At 48.4% G+C, this 22,679-nt stretch overlaps 1 protein-coding gene across 1 annotated transcript in view; it reads left to right on the forward strand.

Moving 5' to 3' along the window:
• Nucleotides 1–22,679, forward strand: part of PIEZO2 (piezo type mechanosensitive ion channel component 2) — a 1,150,823-nt gene that overhangs the window by 1,088,786 nt on the left and 39,358 nt on the right. The window contains exons 49-50 of the mRNA XM_086964934.1: nt 16,974–17,066; nt 19,399–19,571. Coding sequence (XP_086821060.1) covers nt 16,974–17,066; nt 19,399–19,571 — 266 coding nt within the window. The remainder of the gene's footprint in view (nt 1–16,973; nt 17,067–19,398; nt 19,572–22,679) is intronic.

The following is a 22,679-nucleotide window of genomic DNA, read 5'->3' on the forward strand; positions in this document are numbered from 1 at the left end:
GTGAAGATTCCCTCTGGAGGTGAGGTGGTGCTCAGTTTCCCTCAAAAGATACCCTTTGACTCAGGAACGTTCAACAGAATACAGGCCTCAATTGATAACTTTTCAAAATTTCCTAAAATCAAGGAAGTTATGTTTAGTTTTTATGATCTGGTTCAACACATTCAAGAGTCTTTGGGCTCAGACTCCTAAGGCTTTGAATCCATTGTTTTGTTACATAAAATCTTCGTTATTCTTAGATACTCAACAGTAAATTGCTGGTGAGCTTGTAATATGGAACCCGTTTCTGCATGTGCAGGAGGCCTAGTCTCCATTTGGGCATTTTGCGTGAAATAGTACATTTTGAATTTTAACATTTCTTCCGTGACAGTCCATGAAGACCTTCAAAGCTGGTTTCACTTAATCACATTGCTGGTTTCTGGCTGGCTGAATCTGTATTCATTTCAGTCTGCTGATTTGGCAACATTTTTGCAAGTAATAGTTCTCAAGCCCTGGGAAAGAATCACCTGCACTCTCGTCTGCTAAAAATTAGCCAGTGATCATCTAAATTTGGTGCAAATGTTAGATTTGTGTCATATATTGCCTCCATAATTCTTCCTTTCTGCAGTATGGTTTAGTTGCATTTTAATTTATTTTACTTTTGTAGAGTGGTCCATGACAGCAAATCACTTAATAAAATCGTTTTTGTTTGATTTAGTTCTCTCTTTTCTATGGTCCTGTTATATTCCATATAGGTACCCTTAGGTAACATTATAACCCTTCACCTATATTCTCCCCTACATTACATACATAACGGTTCTTAGGGACTGACCTTTCACCTAGATACGACACTGCACACGGAACGCTGGCTTTTCCCTGGTAAAAGCCTCATACATTATGCATGAGGATTCTTGAAAGCTCAGCAGGACTACCATCTCCTGTATAATAGCTATGTACAAAGTTAATTCCTGACATCATCCTAAGTCCGACAAAGTAATACAGTGAGGTAGAACCCCCGGGAGACCTATGGGTATATATACATCACATCTTGCTAAGACAGGCAGATAAGACCAGGACTTCCCGGCCGACACACTGATCAAAGACTCTGAGGTTCCTGCATGCAGATACTCCAGCTTGCAGTGGTCTAAACATCCAACCCGAGACCAGGACAGGGGCCCCGAACTGGCGGCAGCAGCAGGGAACCGATCAGAGCGCAGAGAGATGTCCAGGAGGAAGCAGAGTAACCCCTGGCAGATCAAGCGGGTGGATCTCATCAGTGTGACCTTACACTAATGCCACAAGAAACACAAAAGCAAGGTCGCAAGTCAATTATAGGAAAATTGAACGAGGCGTTTGCCAGCATGAAGAGGACAGGATAGCATATGGGATGAACGGTCTCGAGCTCCTAAACACACAGATGTTGCCGTTTTTGCCCCTGAAGCAAGATATCTGCTTCGGATCTGCTGGCGAGCTCACGAGATCCTTGCGGGGCTAAAAACATGTGAGCCTGATCTCCTCGGGAGCTCAAGACTGCCAGCTCAGAAACTCTATAAAATGGCGGCTGCCAAGCTGGGAAAGCGGGGAGGCTACTGAGCACTGACTGTCCCACTGTGAGAGGCGATTCTAGTTCCGCTGCAACTACCCAACTCTGCGACCCCAGGGGTGAGGTACTCATGTAACGGAGGAGCTCTTCCTGACATTGCAGGAGCTTTATGAGATGCGGTGAGGAACGGAAATCCAACTGAGCGATCTTCGCATGTAGCTTCTCAACAAGTCAGACAGGTACAGTCATCAGTGGGCCGACCAAGAGGGAGTAAAGAGGAGCGGACCCCTGGGGACATGGTACGAAGGCCGTTAGAGCGGGAGATTGATACCGGGTGACTCTGTGCCAGAATGTGCCTGGCCACAAGATCGCGGCCCTCAAAGCATCGTAATTAAAATCCATATTTATCCTCCTTACCTAATACTATCAAGCCCTTTCACCTCTCCAACCTCAGTCCTGCCTTCAGATGCCTGGCCTTAATATGGCGGACCTACCTGCAATTGACCACCACCAAATTGCACTCAGCCCACCCCCTACTCCCTCCACAGGACTGCAGCAAAGAGAGAAGCCCCTCCAACCCACCCCCTCCTCCCTCCACAGGACTGCAGCAAAGAGAGAAGCCCTTTAACCACACTGGACTACATGGTCTGGCTCTGCGAGCTCACACCAGCAAGGCTAGGGATGCTCTCCCACCATCCTCCCTCACTCGGATCACCCATCATGACAATGAATATGTGATTCATCTATTTTTTCTAAATGTTTTATTAGTAATTGATGTAATTTTTTAATTGATGTCAATTTTGTAATGTTTTTGGAACCTCATGTACAGTGCTCTGATACCTTCGGGTCTAGCCAGCGCTACATAAATCTCATAACTCTAACACCTACCTGCCTTTCAACCAACAGCTCCTCAAGACCTGTCATCATTTTTGTCGTGGCTAATTTGTCATTAATTGAAAAGTAAGAGGGACATACTTTGGGCTTATTTTTCCCTTTGTCTTTCTGTCGTATCTGCCCCCTTACCTGTTACCCCACCCCTTACTCCGCTACGTTTCCTCTGACCTCGTCCTCAACAATCTCTATATGCTCTCCCTGCAACTGATGTAATCAATACATGATGAAATCTGGGAACAATAAGGCTATCATGTAAAAAGCTTTGATACCTTCGCGTCTAAGCCATTTTAATCCTGAATGCTGAGACCTGAGCACCATGGCTGATGCCCGGTGGAGCTGCTAGACAGCTAATGAGGAGATTGGCCCTGGTTTCCCCCTCGACCGTCACCTACCCAGCCGGACATTGGGCACAGTTCTTCCTCATCTCCCTGTTATGGCCCCTTCTTCCCCTACTCTCCTATGAATCCTCTCAACCTCGTTGTTTGTTTATTGTACCTTACTACGTTACTACGCTATGGTAACTGATGTTACTTGTAACGCAAGGTTCCTCTGGTAAAGCACTCTGATACCTCCGGTCTAGCCAGCGCTATATATAATCTTTCTAGATTTACCTTGTAATGCAACGATCCTCTGGTTAAGCGCTCTGATACCTCTGGGTCTAGCCAGCGCTATATAAACTTATCAAATCAAATAAACTCAAAACTGGTTCTCCTGATCGCTGAGACCTGTGCAACATGGCTGATGTCCGGTGGACCTGCTAGACAGCTATTGAGGAGATTGGCCCTGGTTTCCCCCTGACCGTCACCTACCCAGCCAGACATTGGGCACAGTTCCTCCTCATCTGCCCGCTAATGACTCCTTCCTTCCCTTCCTCCTACGAATTCTTGCAACATTATTTTTGTGTACTGTACCTTTCTATGCTCTTGTAACTGATGTAACTTTTATTGTAACAATCCTAAATGTAAAGCGCTCTGATACACTCTAGGGTCAAGTTTGCGCTATGTAAAACTTTATAAATATATAAATAAATAAATACAGGGATTCTTGGCTTAAAACCTACACACATGCTAGGTACACTTAGGTACATCTAGTTAGGGAGGCATCGTAGGAGTACGCACATTTTATTATCATGTATTCATAATCATTGCAAAATGGTAGAACTCTACCATCCTTTTACTTTCATAGTGCTTCTAATCATATCTATTTGTTACTGTCTAGCGGTTGTTGCAGCTCATCTATTTTACACTAGAATGACAATTGTTCAACAAATGCTTATTGAAAAACGTCCAGATCGTTTATTCTGTGTATCTCTCTGAGACTAAGTGAGCATGAGTGACTTAGCCTAAAGTAGTACACTGTTTCCACGGTCCTGAGGGATCAGGATTGTCATGTTCGATGGTTGTCAAGACCTATTCTCTCCTTGGTAAGAGGAGATTATAGTGGCACTGTGAGCTAGCTGATACAAAAAGGTTGACATACCCAATGGGGGTATTTAGAGTCAGTCTGACACCAATCCTACAGTGTATGACGTCCGAACACGCAGATCCTGTATACGTTTTATAGGAACTACACGACATGGCGCCACCAACATTGGTTGGGTACTTATTTAACAGTCAAAACTGAGTAATTCAGTTGTGCTATTCTCAGAGACCCCAACTCACATTTCCCCAGAGACGTATTGAGTGGGAGGGTACAAAATCCACCGCAGCTGAGTAGGAAAAATCCAATGTATTCGCTGTTGGTTAATCAAGCTTGAATGACACATTGTTCCTAAATTGTGCATAACACCTTATCTTAGTTCCCTTGGCAAACTCTTCTTTACTAAAACAATGACTGAGGAAACAGATAACGTAGTACAAGATCTACACCTCTCAGCCAGAGATGAGGATGCAGCCGCAATTCACATTGCAGAAAATGTTAGGAATGCCATCACTATAAAACTAGGTGCACATGGTTTAACAGCCAGGGGTGGACTAGTAACATTTGTGATTGAGGCGCACAAATCATATAGAACAGAAGTATTCTATTCATGGGTTACATTCCCAGTTACGAATGCAATAACTAAAACATTTCATTACTACTCAGAAGAAGAAATACCGGAGGCCACAAACGTTACACGCAGTAATGGATAAAATGCCCGCAAAACGTGAACAAATGCCTTTCTGGGTAGCTCAAAAAATAACTCAGGGATGCTACACATTCTACAAAAAATATATTTTATTTATTATCCTGATTATATTTCTCAGTTTTAGTAAGTGGTATGAAGGTAAAGATAATGGTCTCCTTTGCTATTCCTTGTTTGGTAAACAGCAATAGCATTAATAAAAATTACATTTGGCACAATACCAACCAGAGCAAACACAATAATATCAAGTCAGGTGAAGATCTGGGTTACTTTAAGATGTTATTTGATTTGATTTGCAATTTGTAAAGCGCAACAATAACCCTAAGGCATCAAGGCACTGAAGACCAGCCATCCGGAAAGGGAATTGAAAGAGAAACTACCCCAGATAGAAGCTAGACCGAGAAAAGTAATTTCTTAAGAGCATGGTAAAAGAACGGGAATGGCCCTTAGGGCGAGAGGAAGGGAGTTCCAGAGTTTGCTTGCTGCCACTGAGAATGCTCTGTCACCCCATTTCCTCTTTTTGGTTCTTGGTACCACCAGTGGCATTTGAAGTGAAGATCGAAGGGGTTTGCTGGGGGAGTGCCAGCTGAACATAGTTTTTAATCTTGATGGGTAAGGTAGATAGAGTGACTTGTTTACCATGCAGAGTGACTTAAAGCTAACATGTTTATTGAAAGGGAGCCAGTGCAGGGATTCTAGTCCCTTCCTGGCCAATTGTTTTCTGGGAATGTCCAGAACTAGTCTTGCCAGTGGTTTCTGTAGCACCTGAAGTTTATACTGCGTGTTCTTGTTGTCATCCAGGTATAGTGAGTTACAGTTATCGAGTCTGGACATTACCAAGGCCAGAGCTACTTGTATTCATGCTGGCCATTGAATAAGAGGGAAGACTTTATTGAGCATCCTTATGATCCAGGTACACGTTTAGATGGTATGGTTTGTTTGGATTAAAATTAAGTTCAGTGTCCATCAGAAATCCAAGATTCTTAGCCTTCTTTCTCAGGACTGGACAGCATCCTAAGGACTGGAGCTAACATTTGCTGTTCCACTTTGATGTCCCTGATTCAAATATCATCACTTCTGTCTTATCCCCATTAAGCTTCAAGAAGTTACCAGACATCCACTCTGCCACTTTAGTCTTGCACCAGAGAATGTTTTCTGTTGTTGAACATGAGCCTTTGGGAATTGTAACCATGATCTGCGTGTCATCTGCATACGACACTACCTCCAATCCAAAGGAGTGAATCACAGTTGCTAGAGGCTCCACGTAAAGATTGAAAATTATGTTGCTCAGAGATGATCCCTGCTGCACTCCACAGGGTAGATCAAAGGAATCCAAGTGAAAGTACTATAATTTCACCCTTTGAGATCTTCCTGTCAAGAATGAGGACAGGAGGGCTAGTGCTTGATGAGAAACATCAAGACTCTGGAGTCTGCCCTTCAGCAATGTAGGTGAGATGGTATCAAATGCTGCTGGCAGAATCAGGAGATCAGCACCACCCGTCCTTCATCCACAGTGCGCCTGTAGTGAGGGAGTTATTTACTAAAGATTTGTATGGGCACGCTGAGGCACAAAGCAGTAAAAAGGCCAATGGGCGTAGCAAAACTTTATGCAAACCTTGGTACATCTAGATCTTAGTGTTACTTGTATTTCCATCAAATACTACAAGCTTCCCACCAAAACGTATCCAATAAGCTGTGGATCTCCTTCACTTCCTGGAGCAAGAAATGGATATAAGCGCTTCATGTTCACAAAGGTTCACAAAGGTTGTCTGGACCATGGGATATAGTTATAAAGTGTCTAGCGTTATTAGTTGATTTAAGTGTGTAGGTGGCTTAAGTATTAAAGGTTAATGACTGGAGGAGTCATGGTTTAGGGATATAGTTGTTGTGAGGTTTGTGCCAGGGTATAAGTCCATTTGGATAGAGAGTCTGGGGACGTGGTTTGACATCACAGTGCATGACGATGGTTATAGGAGCACAGTTGGTGGTAAGGCGGTGAGATGTGGTGGAAGAGGTAACGTGGAATAGGGGTTTACAATATTAGGGGAACAGAGGTTTTGTAAGTTGGGATTCAGAGTTGAGGGGTCAAAGATCAAGGGTTATGATTCAGCATGGCAGAACTATGTACTGCAACATGCATTCTAGTGTCAGAATTGGGGGTAAAACTTTAGAGGTTGAGTGCTCTGGACATATGGATTTATCAGAAGGGTTATGGACTGCACATCTTTAGAAATTTAGTGGTAGTGTTTACCTGTCAAAGCCAATCATTAGGAGGATAGAGAATCAGGAAGCCGGAATAATAACCCTGAAATTAGAGATATTATTACACAAAGCAAATCACAGAGCATAGCGATCTGTGCATGATTGCATCACAAGGCCCACAAAGTATATGTTTTTATTATATTTCATGTATGTACCTTCCTACTTATGGAAGAGTATGAAAGGTTTATGATGTGATGTTGTCAATGATTCAAGGTGTTTTAGGACCAGATGTACAACCCTAAATTGTGGTCACAAACGGGCAAACGACCTGTTTGCAACCGCAATTTAGAGCATGGCCATGTACACACCTCATTTTGCGAATCAGTAAATTTGACTGATTTGCAAAATGAGATTTGCGACTCGCTATTAGGAAGGGGCGTGCCAAGGGAGACCCTTCCTGATAGTCGACTCACATTTGTTTGTATGAATGTTTTGCGACTGCAATTGTGGTCGTAAAACACTCGCAATTTACCACCTCCTTCAAGTAGGTGGTAAACCATTTGCAAATGGCAAGGGGTCCCCAGGGGACCCCTTCCCCTTTGTGAATGGGTCAAAAAATATTTTTAAGGGCAGGCAGTAGTCTCACGGACCACTGCCTGCCCTTAACAAATGAAACTGAATCATTTTATTTTTACTTTTATTAAATGCATCGTGTTTTCCTTGAAGGAAAGTGGGCTGCATTTAAAAAAAAAATGCTTTATTGGACTTGCACATGTGTCCCCTACTTGTCTATTCATCATAAGGAAATATACCATACATAATAAATGACATTAACTGAATACATTGATACAAACATTTCCTTATACACCTCTTGCCATGAGATGCACAGAGATGTTTTCTCTTAGGGAGTTTTTTTTGGAGCGTACCTGCTTTCTATTGAGCCTTTGCTACTGACTGATGACCTCCATGCATATGCATGTCAGAGGACCCAGTGCAGCTTGCAAAGGAAGACGCATAAAGATGGTGGCCACAGAAGATGACCTTAGCATCAAGTCCACTTAATATGTTATTTCAGAGACTATGAAGACATTTCCTTGTGTTATGTGGAAAATTAAAGAATGGTCACCCTTCCCAATCCATTGCCGATTCATCACTTTTACCAATAAAATCTCTCTTACTAAAATTTCTAAAAGTGACAGAATACATTTTTCCGCCTTAGCACAGCATTAAAAGAAATATGAATTAAATCCACCAATCAAGATAAAATGGGCTTATCTGCTTCAAGATGCTGGAAGCCATAGCTTATTACCATGTCCACCAACCAGTGCTTAATTTGAACCAGTTGTTTACAGTGCTCGGCGCTGGCACTTATTTGACATCACAGGACTTAGGAAAGCTACAACATGGTGGTGCTGTTTGTGCAATATAGAGAGGACCACAACAACAGTTGCTTATTAAGCAATTAGGCATTAAAGCAACTAATGCCTGCCTCCCAAGCCAGTGTCAAAGAAGGAATGCACAGTTCCCCTGGGTCCAAAGACCTTGGACGCGACAGTTGAAAGGTAAAAGTGAGTGGAGGCACACAGGAGAGGGATCCTCCTATTCGGAACTAGAGGCCTCACACACCCAGCAAGCTAGGTGTCATCCTTCATCATATGGCCTTGCCCCTCGTCGGGTCAGCGGTGCAATACCCGACAGGCACCCATAAAATGGGCTCTTTGGCGGGGATCTTTTGGTCCAGCCGTATGGTGCTGTGGGTGTGAGGGCCCTAGGGAATAGTGGTGAGTGGTGTAGATGTGTGAAAGTAATATTAAAAAAGGTTGGGTAGTCCACCAAAAAAGTTTTAATAAAGCGGTAACCCACCTTGCTAAACAAAAAGAGAGTAGTTGCTTAATCAGGCTCTAAGGTCTGTGAAAGCAAGAACCTACTCTAACATAAAGTGGTCGACATGTTTCATGCTAACGTGTTCAAAGCGATACTCAGCATTTCTTCAGGACCAAAAGGGAAACTATCTACACAGCTAGATGTACACAAAGTTGATCTAGACTAAAGTGTGCCTGGTTCCGCCATGTAGAAACCCGCCTATCATCGAGTGAGTGCACTCACGTGTTCAACCGGCGCTAAGACACCACGTAGTTGATGTCCTCTTCTTGTTAGAAAACTCGCCAACCTCCTAGAAAATGCTCCAGCCGAGGAACCGGTGCCAAGCCATTCTTACAGCTTTTGGTGGCCTCGAATACTGCAAATTGTCACACTTGTAGCAGTGTGATGGCTAGTAGTTTTGTAAGTAGTGTAATTGGCAGCGAAGCAATGGCAATGGCTGGTGCATCCTGGGAGGGCCTCCTGACGTGGGCCCTGCCACTTATTATTTTAAAACTTAAGCACTGCCTACAATGTCTTCTTACACCCACAAAACAAGCTCTTGGGTTCAATATTATTGCTTAAACTCATACATGGGATGGTTTCCTATTTTTTCTTTTTCTGGGGAGTAAATATATTTTAATTCAATCTACAGTTGAGTAACGTTGATTTTGGGACTGAATGCTTGAGAAGTAAATAAATATTAGTCCCCTTCCAGGATTTCTGCCAGGAGGAAGGAGTGAAATTTGGCAGAAGCTTCAGAGAGGAAGAATCAGGACAGGTGTTTCACAGCTGGAGCTACTCAAAAACCAAGGGACCCAGTGTCTCAAATTTCTAGAATGAAAATAAAGGGACACTTATATTCAATCAAAATGAGATTCACTGCACTGGTCTAGGTGCCACTGGATGGGTCTGCAGACCACCAAAATGGAAGGCGTTTCAAGAGATAAGAGTCGGAGGAAAAAAACACTATGGATAAAGACTAAACCTAGCGGCTACCCCGCGACGCTGCAAGTACTCACTTCGAGCTCCCACATACCTTGTATCCACGAGGAGGGCACACTTTGTGCTCTTGTGATAATTTTGTCGGCATTAACAGATACCATTACAGAGAAGGGGAGATAAAGGTTCACAGGTTTTATGTGGAATTTACTAAAAGCAATACATTCTGACCCCTTGCACACCCAATGCCACACGCGGAACGCCAGACTCAATCTCTTCTGTAAAATGAAATATGGGCACAATGGGAACATATAGTTGGCAGGTTTGAGATTTTGATGGGTTATGGGAGGGGAGTCCAATGGAAAGCTGATGCTGCTGTGTGCCGAGGCCATGGGAAGCAGAAACTGTGATAATCCGGCTTCCTTTCTGCAAATATCTGGTGCTGGGCCGGATCCCGCTTGACGTACATATTATTTTCCATTCTCCTGATGAGGGGGCGAGGTTGACGGACAGGGCTCAGGATTTCCCTGTTTAGCCTGGAACCTCGCAGAGGGCTGGGGAGGCAGGGTTGACCGGGAGACATTATCAATTTTCAAGGAAGGCCGCATAGTCAGTGAATCTGGCCAGCTGCTGTTCATTTTGAATCAAAGCCAGGGGAGCAGACTCTGGCTTCTTGGGCATCACCATCCGAGTAGCTGAATCCGCCTGCCAGCCTTGCTCCAAAACATCTTTCATAGCGTTCTCAAATTGAAGCCCCACAAAGGTGGCAAAGCCATCAGCAGCGATGGAGGTGTAGGCCTGTGACTCCACCCCAAAAGCTTGCTGTCTTGTAGTGTCTCTCAGCACATTCATGATGACTTGAATGTTTTCGGACCATGAGTGTGCCCCAATTGATGTGTAGTTTCCAGGAAAATCTTTTTGTCAAAATATATTGGTTGGTTTCCTTATTCTGACCTAAAATTAAATGAGTTTAATTTTCAGGTCAAAACTGTAAGGACTTGGGGGGCGTGGCTTGGCGGGCGAAGATGGCGGTTGCAGCCTTGTAGAGCTCCCGCCGGCCCGGACACAATTTGCTTATTTATCCTGGCCCCCGAGCCCGCTGACGATACCACGTGAGTGGCATCTGTTCCTAGAGGTGCCTTGACCTTTCCGGTGTGCTGACCCCGCAGTTCCAGCTTTCCCGGGGACCGGAGGCGCCGGCGACTGAGTGCGGCCTGGTGGTTGGCGGCGAAGCTGGGACCTCGATTTTCAGGAGGCCGGGTGGTGGTCGGCGGCGGACTGCCGGAGATCGCATCGGCTGGGTGGGTTCCCGTCTGTCATTGCAGTCCCGAGAGCCGACGAACAACAGAGGTGCCCTACGATCTGGCGCCGTGCATTGGAGAACCTTCCTGGACGGCACGGCGTGGTGGAGGCCTGTCCCGCCCTTGTGAGACCGGGGCCTCGAGTTTCGCGACCTTGAGACCGGCCTAGACCTGGGCGCATTGGTGGACGCTCTTCTTCCAGAGACACTATCGGCTGTGCCCTGGCCCAGGGCTCGGAGCCTCCGGTGCCCGAGGCTGTGGGTCTGCTCTTGGGGATTCCCTGGGGGCCGCTGCAGACGGTGTTCGCCCTGATCTCGAGGCCGAGTGGAGGACTCCGGAGGCGGTACCAGAGACGGCCGCCCAAGGAGTGGTGCGGCTGGGACTGCAAGCGGCCATGACCAGAGGTGGTGGTGGAGGCCCGCCTAAGCAGGGTCCTATCAACAAATTTACAGGGCCTAGTGGTGGATCTGGAGCGCCCGGCGGTGGCGGCGGAGCAGGGCCGGACAACGCAGCACTCTTAGTGGCCATCACCCAGTCCCGGGACATGCTCGACGCTAAGATTGGGGCTGTGGGTGCAGACGTTACACTACTGCGCCAGGACCTTCGCAATGCAGTGGAGCGGATTACGGAGACGGAATCCAGAATCTCGGTGGCGGAGACAGACATTGGCACGCTGAAGCAGAAAATGGCGGAGATGGAGCGTGTCCAAAAGACTCTCGCATCCCGTTTGGAAGATGCCGAAGGGCGCGCACGCAGGAACAACCTTCACTTTATAGGTTTTCCGGAGAGGTGTGAGAAGGACGATATGGAGCAGTTTTTGTCCCAATGGCTGGAGGGCTGGCTCCAGCCGGGGGCCCTGTCTTCTTGTTTTGTGATCGAGCGTGCACACAGGGCCCTGACACAGCGGCCGCCGGAGGATGAGCGCCCTCGGCCTGTCATTGCAAGACTTCTAAATTACCATGACCGCAATGTCATACTGCGGGAGGCAAGGATCAAAGGCCCACTTTCTTATGAAAATCACACCATCATGATCTTTCCTGATTATACTAGGCTTGTGCAACAGCAAAGACAGTCGTTTGTAGCCGCCAAAGCCAAGTTGCGGGGCCTGAAGCTCCAGTACTCTCTACTGTACCCGGCTTGCCTACGGGTGGTGTACCAGTCCCGGACACATTTCTTTGATTCACCTGAGGAGGTCTTTCGGTGGACGGACGAAGCAGTGAGGATTAGGCCGCATGCCCAGCCGGGGCTGGATCCGGGCGGGTCGAGGGGATCATCGCAGGAGCGGACGAACCGCCAAACCCGAAAAGGATGACATCGGAGGTCCAGATCACGCAAGAGATCAGCCTCTGCCAGTGCGACACAGAACAGTGGAACAATGGACTCTGAACACTCAGATACTGGCAGTTGAACCCTGTCGGGGCCTGGGCCCTGGTCTTTCCTGGTAATGTGTTGCCCTACTTTGTAATGGATCATTTCGTGGGGCTGTTTGTGTGGGGGAACCGTCGATGCCAGACTGCCTATTTTTGAGACTCTTTTGTGGCTATATGTGGTGACGCTGTTGGGGCTCGGGAGGCGACTTCCAAAGGGCCTTTGACCCTCACGAGTTGTGGGAGTTGTCGGGGGGGGGTGTGTGTGTGTTGAGAACGGGATGTTGGGATCCTTTGGTATGGCTGGCCCTGGGTCCTCGGTTCTGGATCCGGGTCTATCCATGCCTCGACAGATACTTCAGTGTTCTATGAGGTATAAGGGTGGGGGGAGTTGGGATGGGGATGTGGGGAGCGTTGGTTTGTTGTTGGGGGGGGGGTCAGGACTGGGATGGGGGGGGCCCGGGGGATGGGTGGGTGAAACCACACGTGTATATTGCTGCTGGATTGAGTGAGTGGTGGGGTGTGTTGGGGTGGCGCAGTGGGCCTGGTGGGGGAGACTACCTAGATAATGGTTGATCGAACTGCTATGCTTCCCAATAAGTCCATACGTGTTGTAACATGGAATGTGAGGGGGATGCTCGATAAAACCAAACGTGGAGCAGTGTTGCGCTGGGGGAAAAGGGAAGCGGTGGATGTGCTGTTGCTCCAAGAAACGCATATGTTGGGCTCCAAGGTCCTTAGCCTTCAGAGGTTTGGCTTTCAGCAGGTCTACCATGCCGGTTTTACGAGAGGATCGAGAGGGGCGGCCATCTTGGTTCATCGCAGGGTGGCCTATGTTCATAAAAAGCAGTGGGTGGACCCTCAGGGTCGCTTTGTCTTTATCAAGGGAAGGATGGGTGCTGAACCTGTGGTTTTTGGTAGTGTTTATGCCCCCCCCCCTTTGCAGTGGGCCCTATCGGAGAGACTATTTGTGATATGGGATGAAATCCCGGATGTGTTGTCGTTGGTTGGGGGCGATTGGAATGAGGTTATGGATGTGGGCTCGGACCGCCAGAGGCGATTGCCAGTGGCTGTGGATCCTTCTCCCCCTGCCCCGCATACTAAGCTGCGTGCGACAGTAGACAGTTTGGGCTGGGTGGATGTGTGGCGCCATCTCCATCCGGCTGCGCGCGAGTTCACGTATGTGTCGGCTGTGCATGGCTCCTTTTCGAGACTCGATTATATCTTTATGCCTGGTGCCTGTTTGAGTCGTGTGAGTGACGCTGCTATCCTTCCCAGGGGCCTGTCCGACCACTCCCCCGTTGTGGCTACTATAGACCTTCCCACGAAACGGCAGCCGTTCCGTTGGTGGATGTCCTCATGGCATCTACAGCAACCCGACTATGTTCATCACTTGCGCGAGGCGATTGATAATTATTGGCGCGATAACCTCGTGGGTGACACTGACGCGGTAGTGGTATGGGAGGCGCTGAAGCCCACGATACGGGGGATAGACATCGCTTGGTGTGCAGCCGCCCGCCAGAAGCACTGTGAGGCTATTACCGCCGTGGCCGCTCGGGTGGAGACCTTGGAACAGCGTGGCCGAGAGGGGGGAGATGAGGCTGTGATACGGCTGCTCCTGCAGGCGCAGCAATCCTATGCCTCAGTCCTACATGACGAGGCCAGGCAAGCGTGGCTTGCCACACGCAGCAGGATTTATCAATGGGGCGACAAGTCCTGCACGATGCTCCACAGGCTGTGTCAGGCTACTTTCCAGCCGCTCACGTTACCGGGCCTCACGGCGGAGGATGGCTCGGTGGTGACAGACCCGGCCCGCCTCGCGGCTAGCTTTGCCCACTATTTTGAAACACAATATGCCCCTCGAGATTCCCTGGAGGCGGAGGAGGTATCCGCATTCCTAGATGGTCTGTCGCCACAGGCCGTCTCAGATGACACCAGAACAGCACTGGACGCTCCGCTCTCTGCTGAGGAACCCGGAGAGGTGCTGGGGCAGCTCAATACCGGGAAGGCGCCGGGACCGAGCGGTTACCCGTGCGAGTTTTACAAGAAGTTCCACCTCCAGCTGGGGTCTCAGTACAGACGTGCGCTTGAGGCAGCGCGGGTTCGGGGGGAGCTACCGCCGGATTGGCCCCACGCCGAGATCGTGGTGTTTCTGAAGCCGGGCAGGGCCCCTGACAGACACGACTCGTACCGGCCCATTTCGCTATTGAACATAGAGGCCAAAATCTTGGCGAAGGCCCTGGCGAACCGCCTTCTTCCCTATATTACGGACCTGGTCCACCCCGACCAGGCCGGGTTCATGCCCCGTAGAGCCACTCGCCATAACATCCGGCGGGCACAGGCAGCGGTGGATGCCATGGGGGCCCGGGACGAACAGGCAGCACTCCTACTGGCGGATATGGACAGGGCCTTTGACTCTGTAAGCTGGGCATACCTGTTCGCACTCTTGCCCCGCCTTAACCTGGGCCCGGTGTTCCTTTCGTACCTGAAGTTGCTATACACCAATGTCACGGCCTCGGTCCGGGTGGCTGGTGCCGCGTCCGGGCGCTTTCGGATTGGTCGAGGGACCCGACAAGGTTGCCCACTGTCCCCGTACCTGTTTGCTCTGGCGATGGAGCCCCTGGCATCTCGGGTGCGTGCTGATGCACAGATACGCGGGTTTGTGTGGAGTGGGGAACTAGTGGATAGAATTGCACTATATGCGGACGATATCCTCTTTTTCCTCACGGACCTGCAGCGCTCAGGACCCCGGGTTCTAGAGGTCATGCGCGTATTTGGCGAGGTCTCCGGCCTTCGGCTCAATCTCCACAAGTCGACCCTGTGGGTGCTGGGCGGCGGGGTTGTGGCAGACCCCTGGGCGGCAGGACTGTGCGTGGCAACGGATGGGTTGAAGTACCTCAGCGTCTTTCTCTCGGAGTCGCGCGCCGTCGCTTGGGACCGCAGTATTCTGCCAGTGTGGGAACGGGTCCAGGCCGATATTAAAACATGGTCCAGGATGCCTCTCACTATCTTTGGGAGGTCGGCCATCTTTAAAATGGTGGCGCTCCCACGCCTCTTGTACCAGCTACAAAACTTCCCCTACCCTATCGGCCCGCAGTGGTTTCGCCAGGTTAATTCGGCGCTAGGCCGTTTTCTGTGGGCTGGTGGTGCGGCCAGAGTGGCGTTGAAGACATGCTTCCTGTCTACTTATTGCGGGGGCCTGGCCACCTCTGATCTCTTATCTTACTATCAGGCTTCTCAACTACTTGTCCTTAACGAGTGGTGGTATAGCGACAGGGGAGACCCGGCCTATGCATTGGAGCGATCGCTTATGGGCGATAACACGCTCCACACCATTTTATACTCAGCCCGCTTGCGACGTGCCCTGCCGTCGGTCACAAGAGTGGTCTTTGCGGTATGGAGACAGGCCCTACGCCGCATGGGTTGGTGGGGCAAACTGACGGCGGAGACGCCGCTATGGCATAATGGCCTGCTCCCGGAGCTTTCAGCCCTGGCCGGGTTTGAGGGATGGGAGGCAATTGGTATCTCGCTACTGGGCCAGGTCATGTCCGGCACTACCCTTAAATCTTTTCAGGAACTTCGCACGGAGTTCCAAATGCCTCAGTCCCAGTTCTTCCGCTATTTACAACTGCGCCACGCCCTCACCCCGAGCATTGCCCATCTGGACTCTCTTCCTGAGTTTAGCCCGGTTGAGGCGAAAGTCTTTATGGGGGATTTGGGGGATAGAAAGGTATCCCGTATTTATCAGACACTGGTCACTCACTGTTCCTCTACCCTACTCCCTCTTCGGGCGGCATGGGAAGTGGATGTAGGCCCCCTGGATGAGGACGATTGGAGGGAGGCCCTAGAATCCCCGCGTGGGACCGCTATCGCTGTACGACTCCGGCTTATCCAATTCAAATACCTGCACAGGGTCTATTACACCCGTGAACGATTGTGGAAAGCTGGGTTGATTGAATCCCCGGAATGCCTGCGCTGTGGAGCTGTGCCTGGATGCCTGTTGCATACTGTGTGGTCGTGTGGTCGGTTGTCTGGCTTTTGGAGAGGTGTGTGGAGCTGTTTATCCGAAGTCCTGGGTTGGGATCTTCCCCGCACTCACCGACTGGGGTTGCTGCATATTATGGAGGGCATTGGTGGGAACATCTATAAACGCCACCTGCTGCTTTTGGGGCTTGTTGTTGCCAAACGGGATCTGGCCCGGGCGTGGAAGGGAGTGAGGGCCCCCCCTTGTCTGCGTGGAAAGCTGGATTGGACTATTACATGGGACTTGAGAAACCGATCTTTGAGGCGAGGGGCTGCCCGCGCAAGCACTACAAAATCTGGAAGCGGTGGGCCGACTACAGAGGACTAACGCTGGATCCCCCAGCGGAACGGGAAGAGGACATTTGATTGTACGGACATTGTTGGCCTGATTCTGCGACACACCCGTCACACTACACCTACAACCTTTATTTGCTGCTTCATGTACACGTGCGTGGGGGAGGGGGGATGGGGGGTGGTTCTGGGAACTGGGGAGTTTGGGGAGTTGGCGGGGTAGGGTGGGTTGGGGGTTTATTCCTATTGAGCCTATTTTCGGTGCCTGATTGAACATTTGCTATACGTCTGATACATTGTGTCTTCACTGTTGGTGGTGATCTCCGCTCTGTGGTTTGCCACGATTTTATTGTCTACTTTGCTCAATAAAATTGGTTGTGAAAAAAAAACTGTAAGGACTTGTTAAAATCCGTGGTGGTAATTTGTTCTGCTTACTTCTTGTTTTGCAGCCTATCTTCACAATGAGTGCTCAACAGAATCAGCTCAGAGATTTGAATGGGTCAGAATATCGTTCGATGATGAAGCAATTTTCCGGTCACACCGTAAGTAAAACACATCATTTGCCCTCAGTGCTCACTTTATTTGCATTTATTTAGGTGACAGGATGCTACACTGACAGACACTCTTGACTTAATTGACAATGGCTGGACAATGTTCTTTTAACTACTTTATATATCAAGACAAACCAATCAAGGTCCAGCCTTCAAATTATTCAGTGGTTATTGGTATTGAATCATGCCTAGAAGAACACAAGTGATTTTGTAACAAAGTCTAGAAATGTTGTTGTGTAGTGGAAGCTAATATTGCAGCTGGATATTTAACCACTGGTTCAGATTAACATGTCCAGGAGCATATGTTTTGTAACCAACAAAGCCTGAAAAGCTTCCACTACAGGCCGTGATCCTCTATTGAGTCAAATGATTGTACTTTGTGGTTAGTTGTGGCCAGATTAGTTCAGCAGAAGACTAATGTAATGATTGGGTGATTAGACATTATTTTAGAGGCCAAGGGTTTATAAATCATTTGTTAATGTGGCATGGGTAATGATGAACACATTTGTAGATTGCAAGAGTGAACTACTGGTCAGGCTCTTTAACTCATGAATTTAAAACAGTGCAATATTTTCTCGGATTGGTTCAGGTCAAATAAGTGCAGAGAAAGGAGTTCTTTTAACTTGTGGATGCAGAACTAGGGACACTTGGTGTAGCATAGAAAATCTCCAACAAATGAGAAACAGATTTCTCTAATCCCTGTAGAAATTCAGAGCTGCAGCTTTTCAAAAGGCCCTGAGGAAATAGCTGAACTGGGTAGTAATTTGGCAGATCCCAAACAATTGTTTAAAATTGAGAGGCATGGGCTACACCTTTGGAAGGATTTTATTGCTACCCTCATCCATGATTCACAAAGCATGCAACTGTCTAAATAGGTTTTATCCTACAAGCAGGCAAAAAGACTATGTACCATTTCACAAACACGTTGTGCTTCCTAGACCAACTTAGTCATCAGTCACCAGCTTCCTAGGTGCAATCAGCAAAGACGGGGCAGTCAAGGCTCTTCATACCTGGCTACCACTTGATGGAACTCTTTGCCAGCTTCTCTATGAGGCGAACATAAGCCAGCCACCATAATGGAAACATTCAAGACCTATTTGTTTTATTAGAGCTTCTCTAACTTTGTATTCCTTCCCCTCACCTTTGTAGCAGACATGTCTATTTGCATGTACAGGGGTGGGAGCACACCGCTTGACCTCCCAGCAAGGGTCGCCCCTGGCATTATGGTAAATGCAGTTTCAGTTACTTGTTTGCGTCAAGAGTGTTCGAGTGTTTCGCCACAGTTGGCGGCAGATAGTGCTGATCTCTAATAATATAGTCTTTCAAATTTTGGGGTTTGCTGAGTAGGCTGCCAACATCTTTCTCAGGTCAGGTACCTCTCACAGGCATGCGGGTGCTTCATCCACGAGCTCAATGACTCACAAGAGTACTATTAAACAGGAACAGGGGTGGAAGCACACCTCTTCACCTCCCAGCAAGGTTTGCCCCTGGCATTAAGGTAAATGCAGTTTCAGTTACTTGCTTGCTTCAAGAGTGTTCAAGTGTTTGCCACAGTTGGCGCTAACAGTGCTGATCTCTAGAGATCAGCACTATCTGCGCCAACTGTGGCAAAACACTTACCACTATTGAAGCAAGCAAGTAACGGAAACTGCATTTACCATAATGCCAGGGGCGAACCTTGCTGGGAGGTGAAGCCGTGTGCTCCTGCCACTGTTCATGTCTATTTGCATGTGTGATTTACAGAAGACAAAGAAATAAATACTTGGGATTTGCAGAGCCCGAAGAAATCAAATATATGGGACACTCATGTACATTTCAATGGATGTCCTAAATTGTATGTCCTAACCAGAAGTCAATGAGGCATGTATTTGTAGTAACACTGGAGCACCACTGAATTATTAGGCTAACTTGGGTCAAAAGCTCTGAAACTTTCAAGGCATAATCCATAGTTCCTTACACTTGATATAGCTAAAAGATTTTTTGCACAAAGAACCCCGATTTTTAAATTGGTTCTGGTTTAATTAACCTCAAACTTCTGCTCTCACCCACTTTATATCGTAGAATTTGCCGTTATTCTACACAATTTAAAATTAATTATGTGCGGCCTCCTTAAATCTATATGTTAAGGTATAAGCTCCATTATTGGTAAGTGCCCACAATTCAACTTCTAATAAATATTTATTTATTTTAAATTTCTCCTCACTGATTTCACTCACTTGTCTCTTTAAAGGAGAACATGCCTTCAGCACTTACTATGTAGAGAGTTGGTCAGAAAACTGTCCAGATAATTATTAAATTCATGTTTTTCTCCTTGTATTTGCAGCCTGCCTTGCAGTTTCTGGAAGGGTATGGGACTGAAGATATCATAATAGCAGAACTTGAAGGAAACTCAAATTCCTTGTGGACTATCAGCCCTCCCAGCCGATTAAAGATGATAGAAGGACTCCAGAACATGGATTATGAATTCTCACTTGTTATTTTTTGGAGTATTCAGAGGTATAGTTTTATTTTTATGTTGTTATTTTTGGCATCATTGAATCATCAACGAAAAAGTGAATATCATGTCCCTACTAGGCTGGTATTAGTACAATTCCAAGTCTTGAACTGAACTTGCACTTTCTCTCTAGTGGATATGGTTATAGCGTGTGCGGAACTCCATGCCAATTGGACATTTCATCTCTCCCTAAAGAAACATATTTCATCACTATTGAAAGGACAAATAAATTGCTTAATGTGCAGCACCTGGGCAGTGTGTGTCGATTGACCATACTTTTAGCAGTGTCATTCTTGTATTATCCGCACAGTCTTTATACAACACTAACTCCACAAAAACTGCTATGTAAAGAGACCCTTTCACTCTAGCAAAACAAATAGGCTGAGCAAATGAATAGATATGAGGCAGCAGCATTGCAGATAGTTCAGAGTATCCCCTACTGCATAACATCTGCAAATCACTGTGATTTACAGAAGTAAATTGGGAAGCAACTCATGGCTTACCCTATGGGCAGAACTGAGATAAACCCAGTCCTGAGCTTCTCAGAAGCGGTCGCTCCCCTCGCTGCTCCCTGCTTCCACCTGGCATCGTAGCGCTCTGATTGCCACGCATTGCTCGCACTGCTAGAATCTGTCTATCATCGTAGCGCTTATTGCCAGACTTGCTCGCACTGCTGATTATTAAGTGATCGTAGGGCTTCACTATTAGACCGTGCTTTGCTATATACTGTGCCATTGGTATTTACTCTGCCACTCGCTTTGCCTGCTCTGATAATTGTTGCCTGACTGTGCTGCCCAGTTCATAGCGCTTATTTAACTAAGGTCGTGCCCAATCTCGTCCTGTTTCGCTTTTGGGTTGCTGCCATTTTGTTGTGCCTCCCAGCCCGGCCCTCCACACTGCTCCCGCCTCCCAGCTGCTCCTCCCTCCCACAGAGAGTGTAGGCTCTGCCCGTCCAGCATTCGCGCTGTGACCGTCCTGAGCTTCTCAGAAGCGGTCGCTCCCCTCGCTGCTCCCTGCTTCCACCTGGTATCGTAGCGCTCTGATTGCCACGCATTGCTCACACTGCTAGAATCTGTCTATCATCGTAGCGCTTATTGCCAGACTTGCTCGCACTGCTGATTATTAAGTGATCGTAGCGCTTCACTATCAGACCGTGCTTTGCTATATACTGTTCCATTGTTATTTACTGTGCCACTCGCTTTGCCTGCTCTGATAATTGTTGCCTGACTGTGCTGCCCAGTTCATAGCGCTTATTTAACTAAGGTCGTGCCCAATCTCGTCCTGTTTCGCTTTTGGCTTGCTGCCATTTTGTTGTTTGTTGTTGTGCCTCCCAGCCCGGCCCTCCACCCGCTCCCGCCTCCCAGCTGCTCATCCCTCCCACAGAGAGTGTAGGCTCTGCCCGTCCAGCAATCGCGCTGTGACCGTCCTGAGCTTCTCAGAAGCAGTCGCTCCCCTCGCTGCTCCCTGCTTCCACCTGGTATCGTAGCGCTCTGATTCCCACGCATTGCTCGCACTGCTAGAATCTGTCTATCATCGTAGCGCTTATTGCCAGACTTGCTCGCACTGCTGATTATTAAGTGATCGTAGCGCTTCACTATTAGACTGTGCTTTGCTATATACTGTGCCATTGTTATTTACTGTGCCACTCGCTTTGCCTGCTCTGATAATTGTTGCCTGACTGTGCTGCCCAGTTCATAGCGCTTATTTAACTAAGGTCGTGCCCAATCTCGTCCTGTTTCGCTTTTGGCTTGCTGCCATTTTGTTGTTTGTTGTTGTGCCTCCCAGCCCGGCCCTCCACCCCGCTCCCGCCTCCCAGCTGCTCCTCCCTCGCCCCACCCCCTCCAATAACCACTTATGACAGATGCTTTTGCGCGCAGCGGTCACGCCCCATGCTCGCCGAAGGTGCGCCAAAGGTAAGCCCGTCTACGCCCGTCCGCGCCTGGACCACGCCCAGCGCCAAACCCCCTGGCCCCCGCAAAATCCACTCCACCCGCATAACATACAACGCCACAACCCTCTCAGCCCTTAACCCCGGCCGCCCCCAAACTGCTACCAAGCCGCCCCAGGACACACCCATGGACCCTTCAGCTGCCATTCCTGCAAGTTCGACTGCATCAGGACCCAGACCAAATCCACAGACTACAATCAGAGCTCTGACACTAACCAACTAAAGTGCATCCTGCTCAACACCCGCTCGGTCCACAGACACGCCATTGAACTCTGGAACCTACTTGACACTACATCGCCGGATGTCGCCTTCCTTACAGAAACCTGGATGAACGCCTCATCAGCACCCGACATCGCCATAGCCATCCCGGATGGCTACAAGATCATCCGAAAGGACCGCACCAACCAAACAGGAGAAGTCATCACCATCGTCCACAAGAACACCATCCGCATCACGACCAGTTCCGACGACAACCTCACAAACGCCAAACACCTTCACTTCCAGATCCACACCGACCCTAAGACCACACTCAGAGGCACCCTCATCTACAGACCACCAGGACCCCGCACACAATTCAGCGATGACATCACTGACTTCATCAGCTCACACGCCCTCCCCTCCGAGGACTACATTCTACTGGGAGACCTCAACTACCACCTGGAAAACAAAACCGACTCCAACACCACCACCCTTCTGGACAACCTGGCCAACCTTGGACTCGAACAACTTGTCAATACCCCCACCCATTATGCCGGACACACGCCCGACCCAATCTTCACCTCCAGCAAGCACATCTCCTTCAATCACACCACAGCTCTCCACTGGACGGACCACAGCTGCGTTCACTTCAACTACAAAAAGACCACGACCCACAACCCCCCACAACCTATTCCCCGAAGAAACTGGAACAATATTACCACCGACCAGCTCTTCACATCGCTACACCAAAACCCTCCTGCCAAATCATCGGACCCAAACCAAGCAGCCACCAACCTCACCCAATGGATCACCCACAGCGCAGACGAACTAGCACCCTTGAAAAACCATCAAATCAAGCAAGGTAACAAAAAAGCCCCCTGGTTCAACGATGACCTCAAGAAATCCAAGAAGTTATGTCGCACCCTCGAGAAAGCCTGGAGAAAAAACCCTACCACTGACAACC

This window comes from Lissotriton vulgaris, chromosome 4_1 (genome assembly GCF_964263255.1).
Source record: "Lissotriton vulgaris chromosome 4_1, aLisVul1.2, whole genome shotgun sequence".
NCBI lineage: Eukaryota > Metazoa > Chordata > Amphibia > Caudata > Salamandridae > Lissotriton > Lissotriton vulgaris.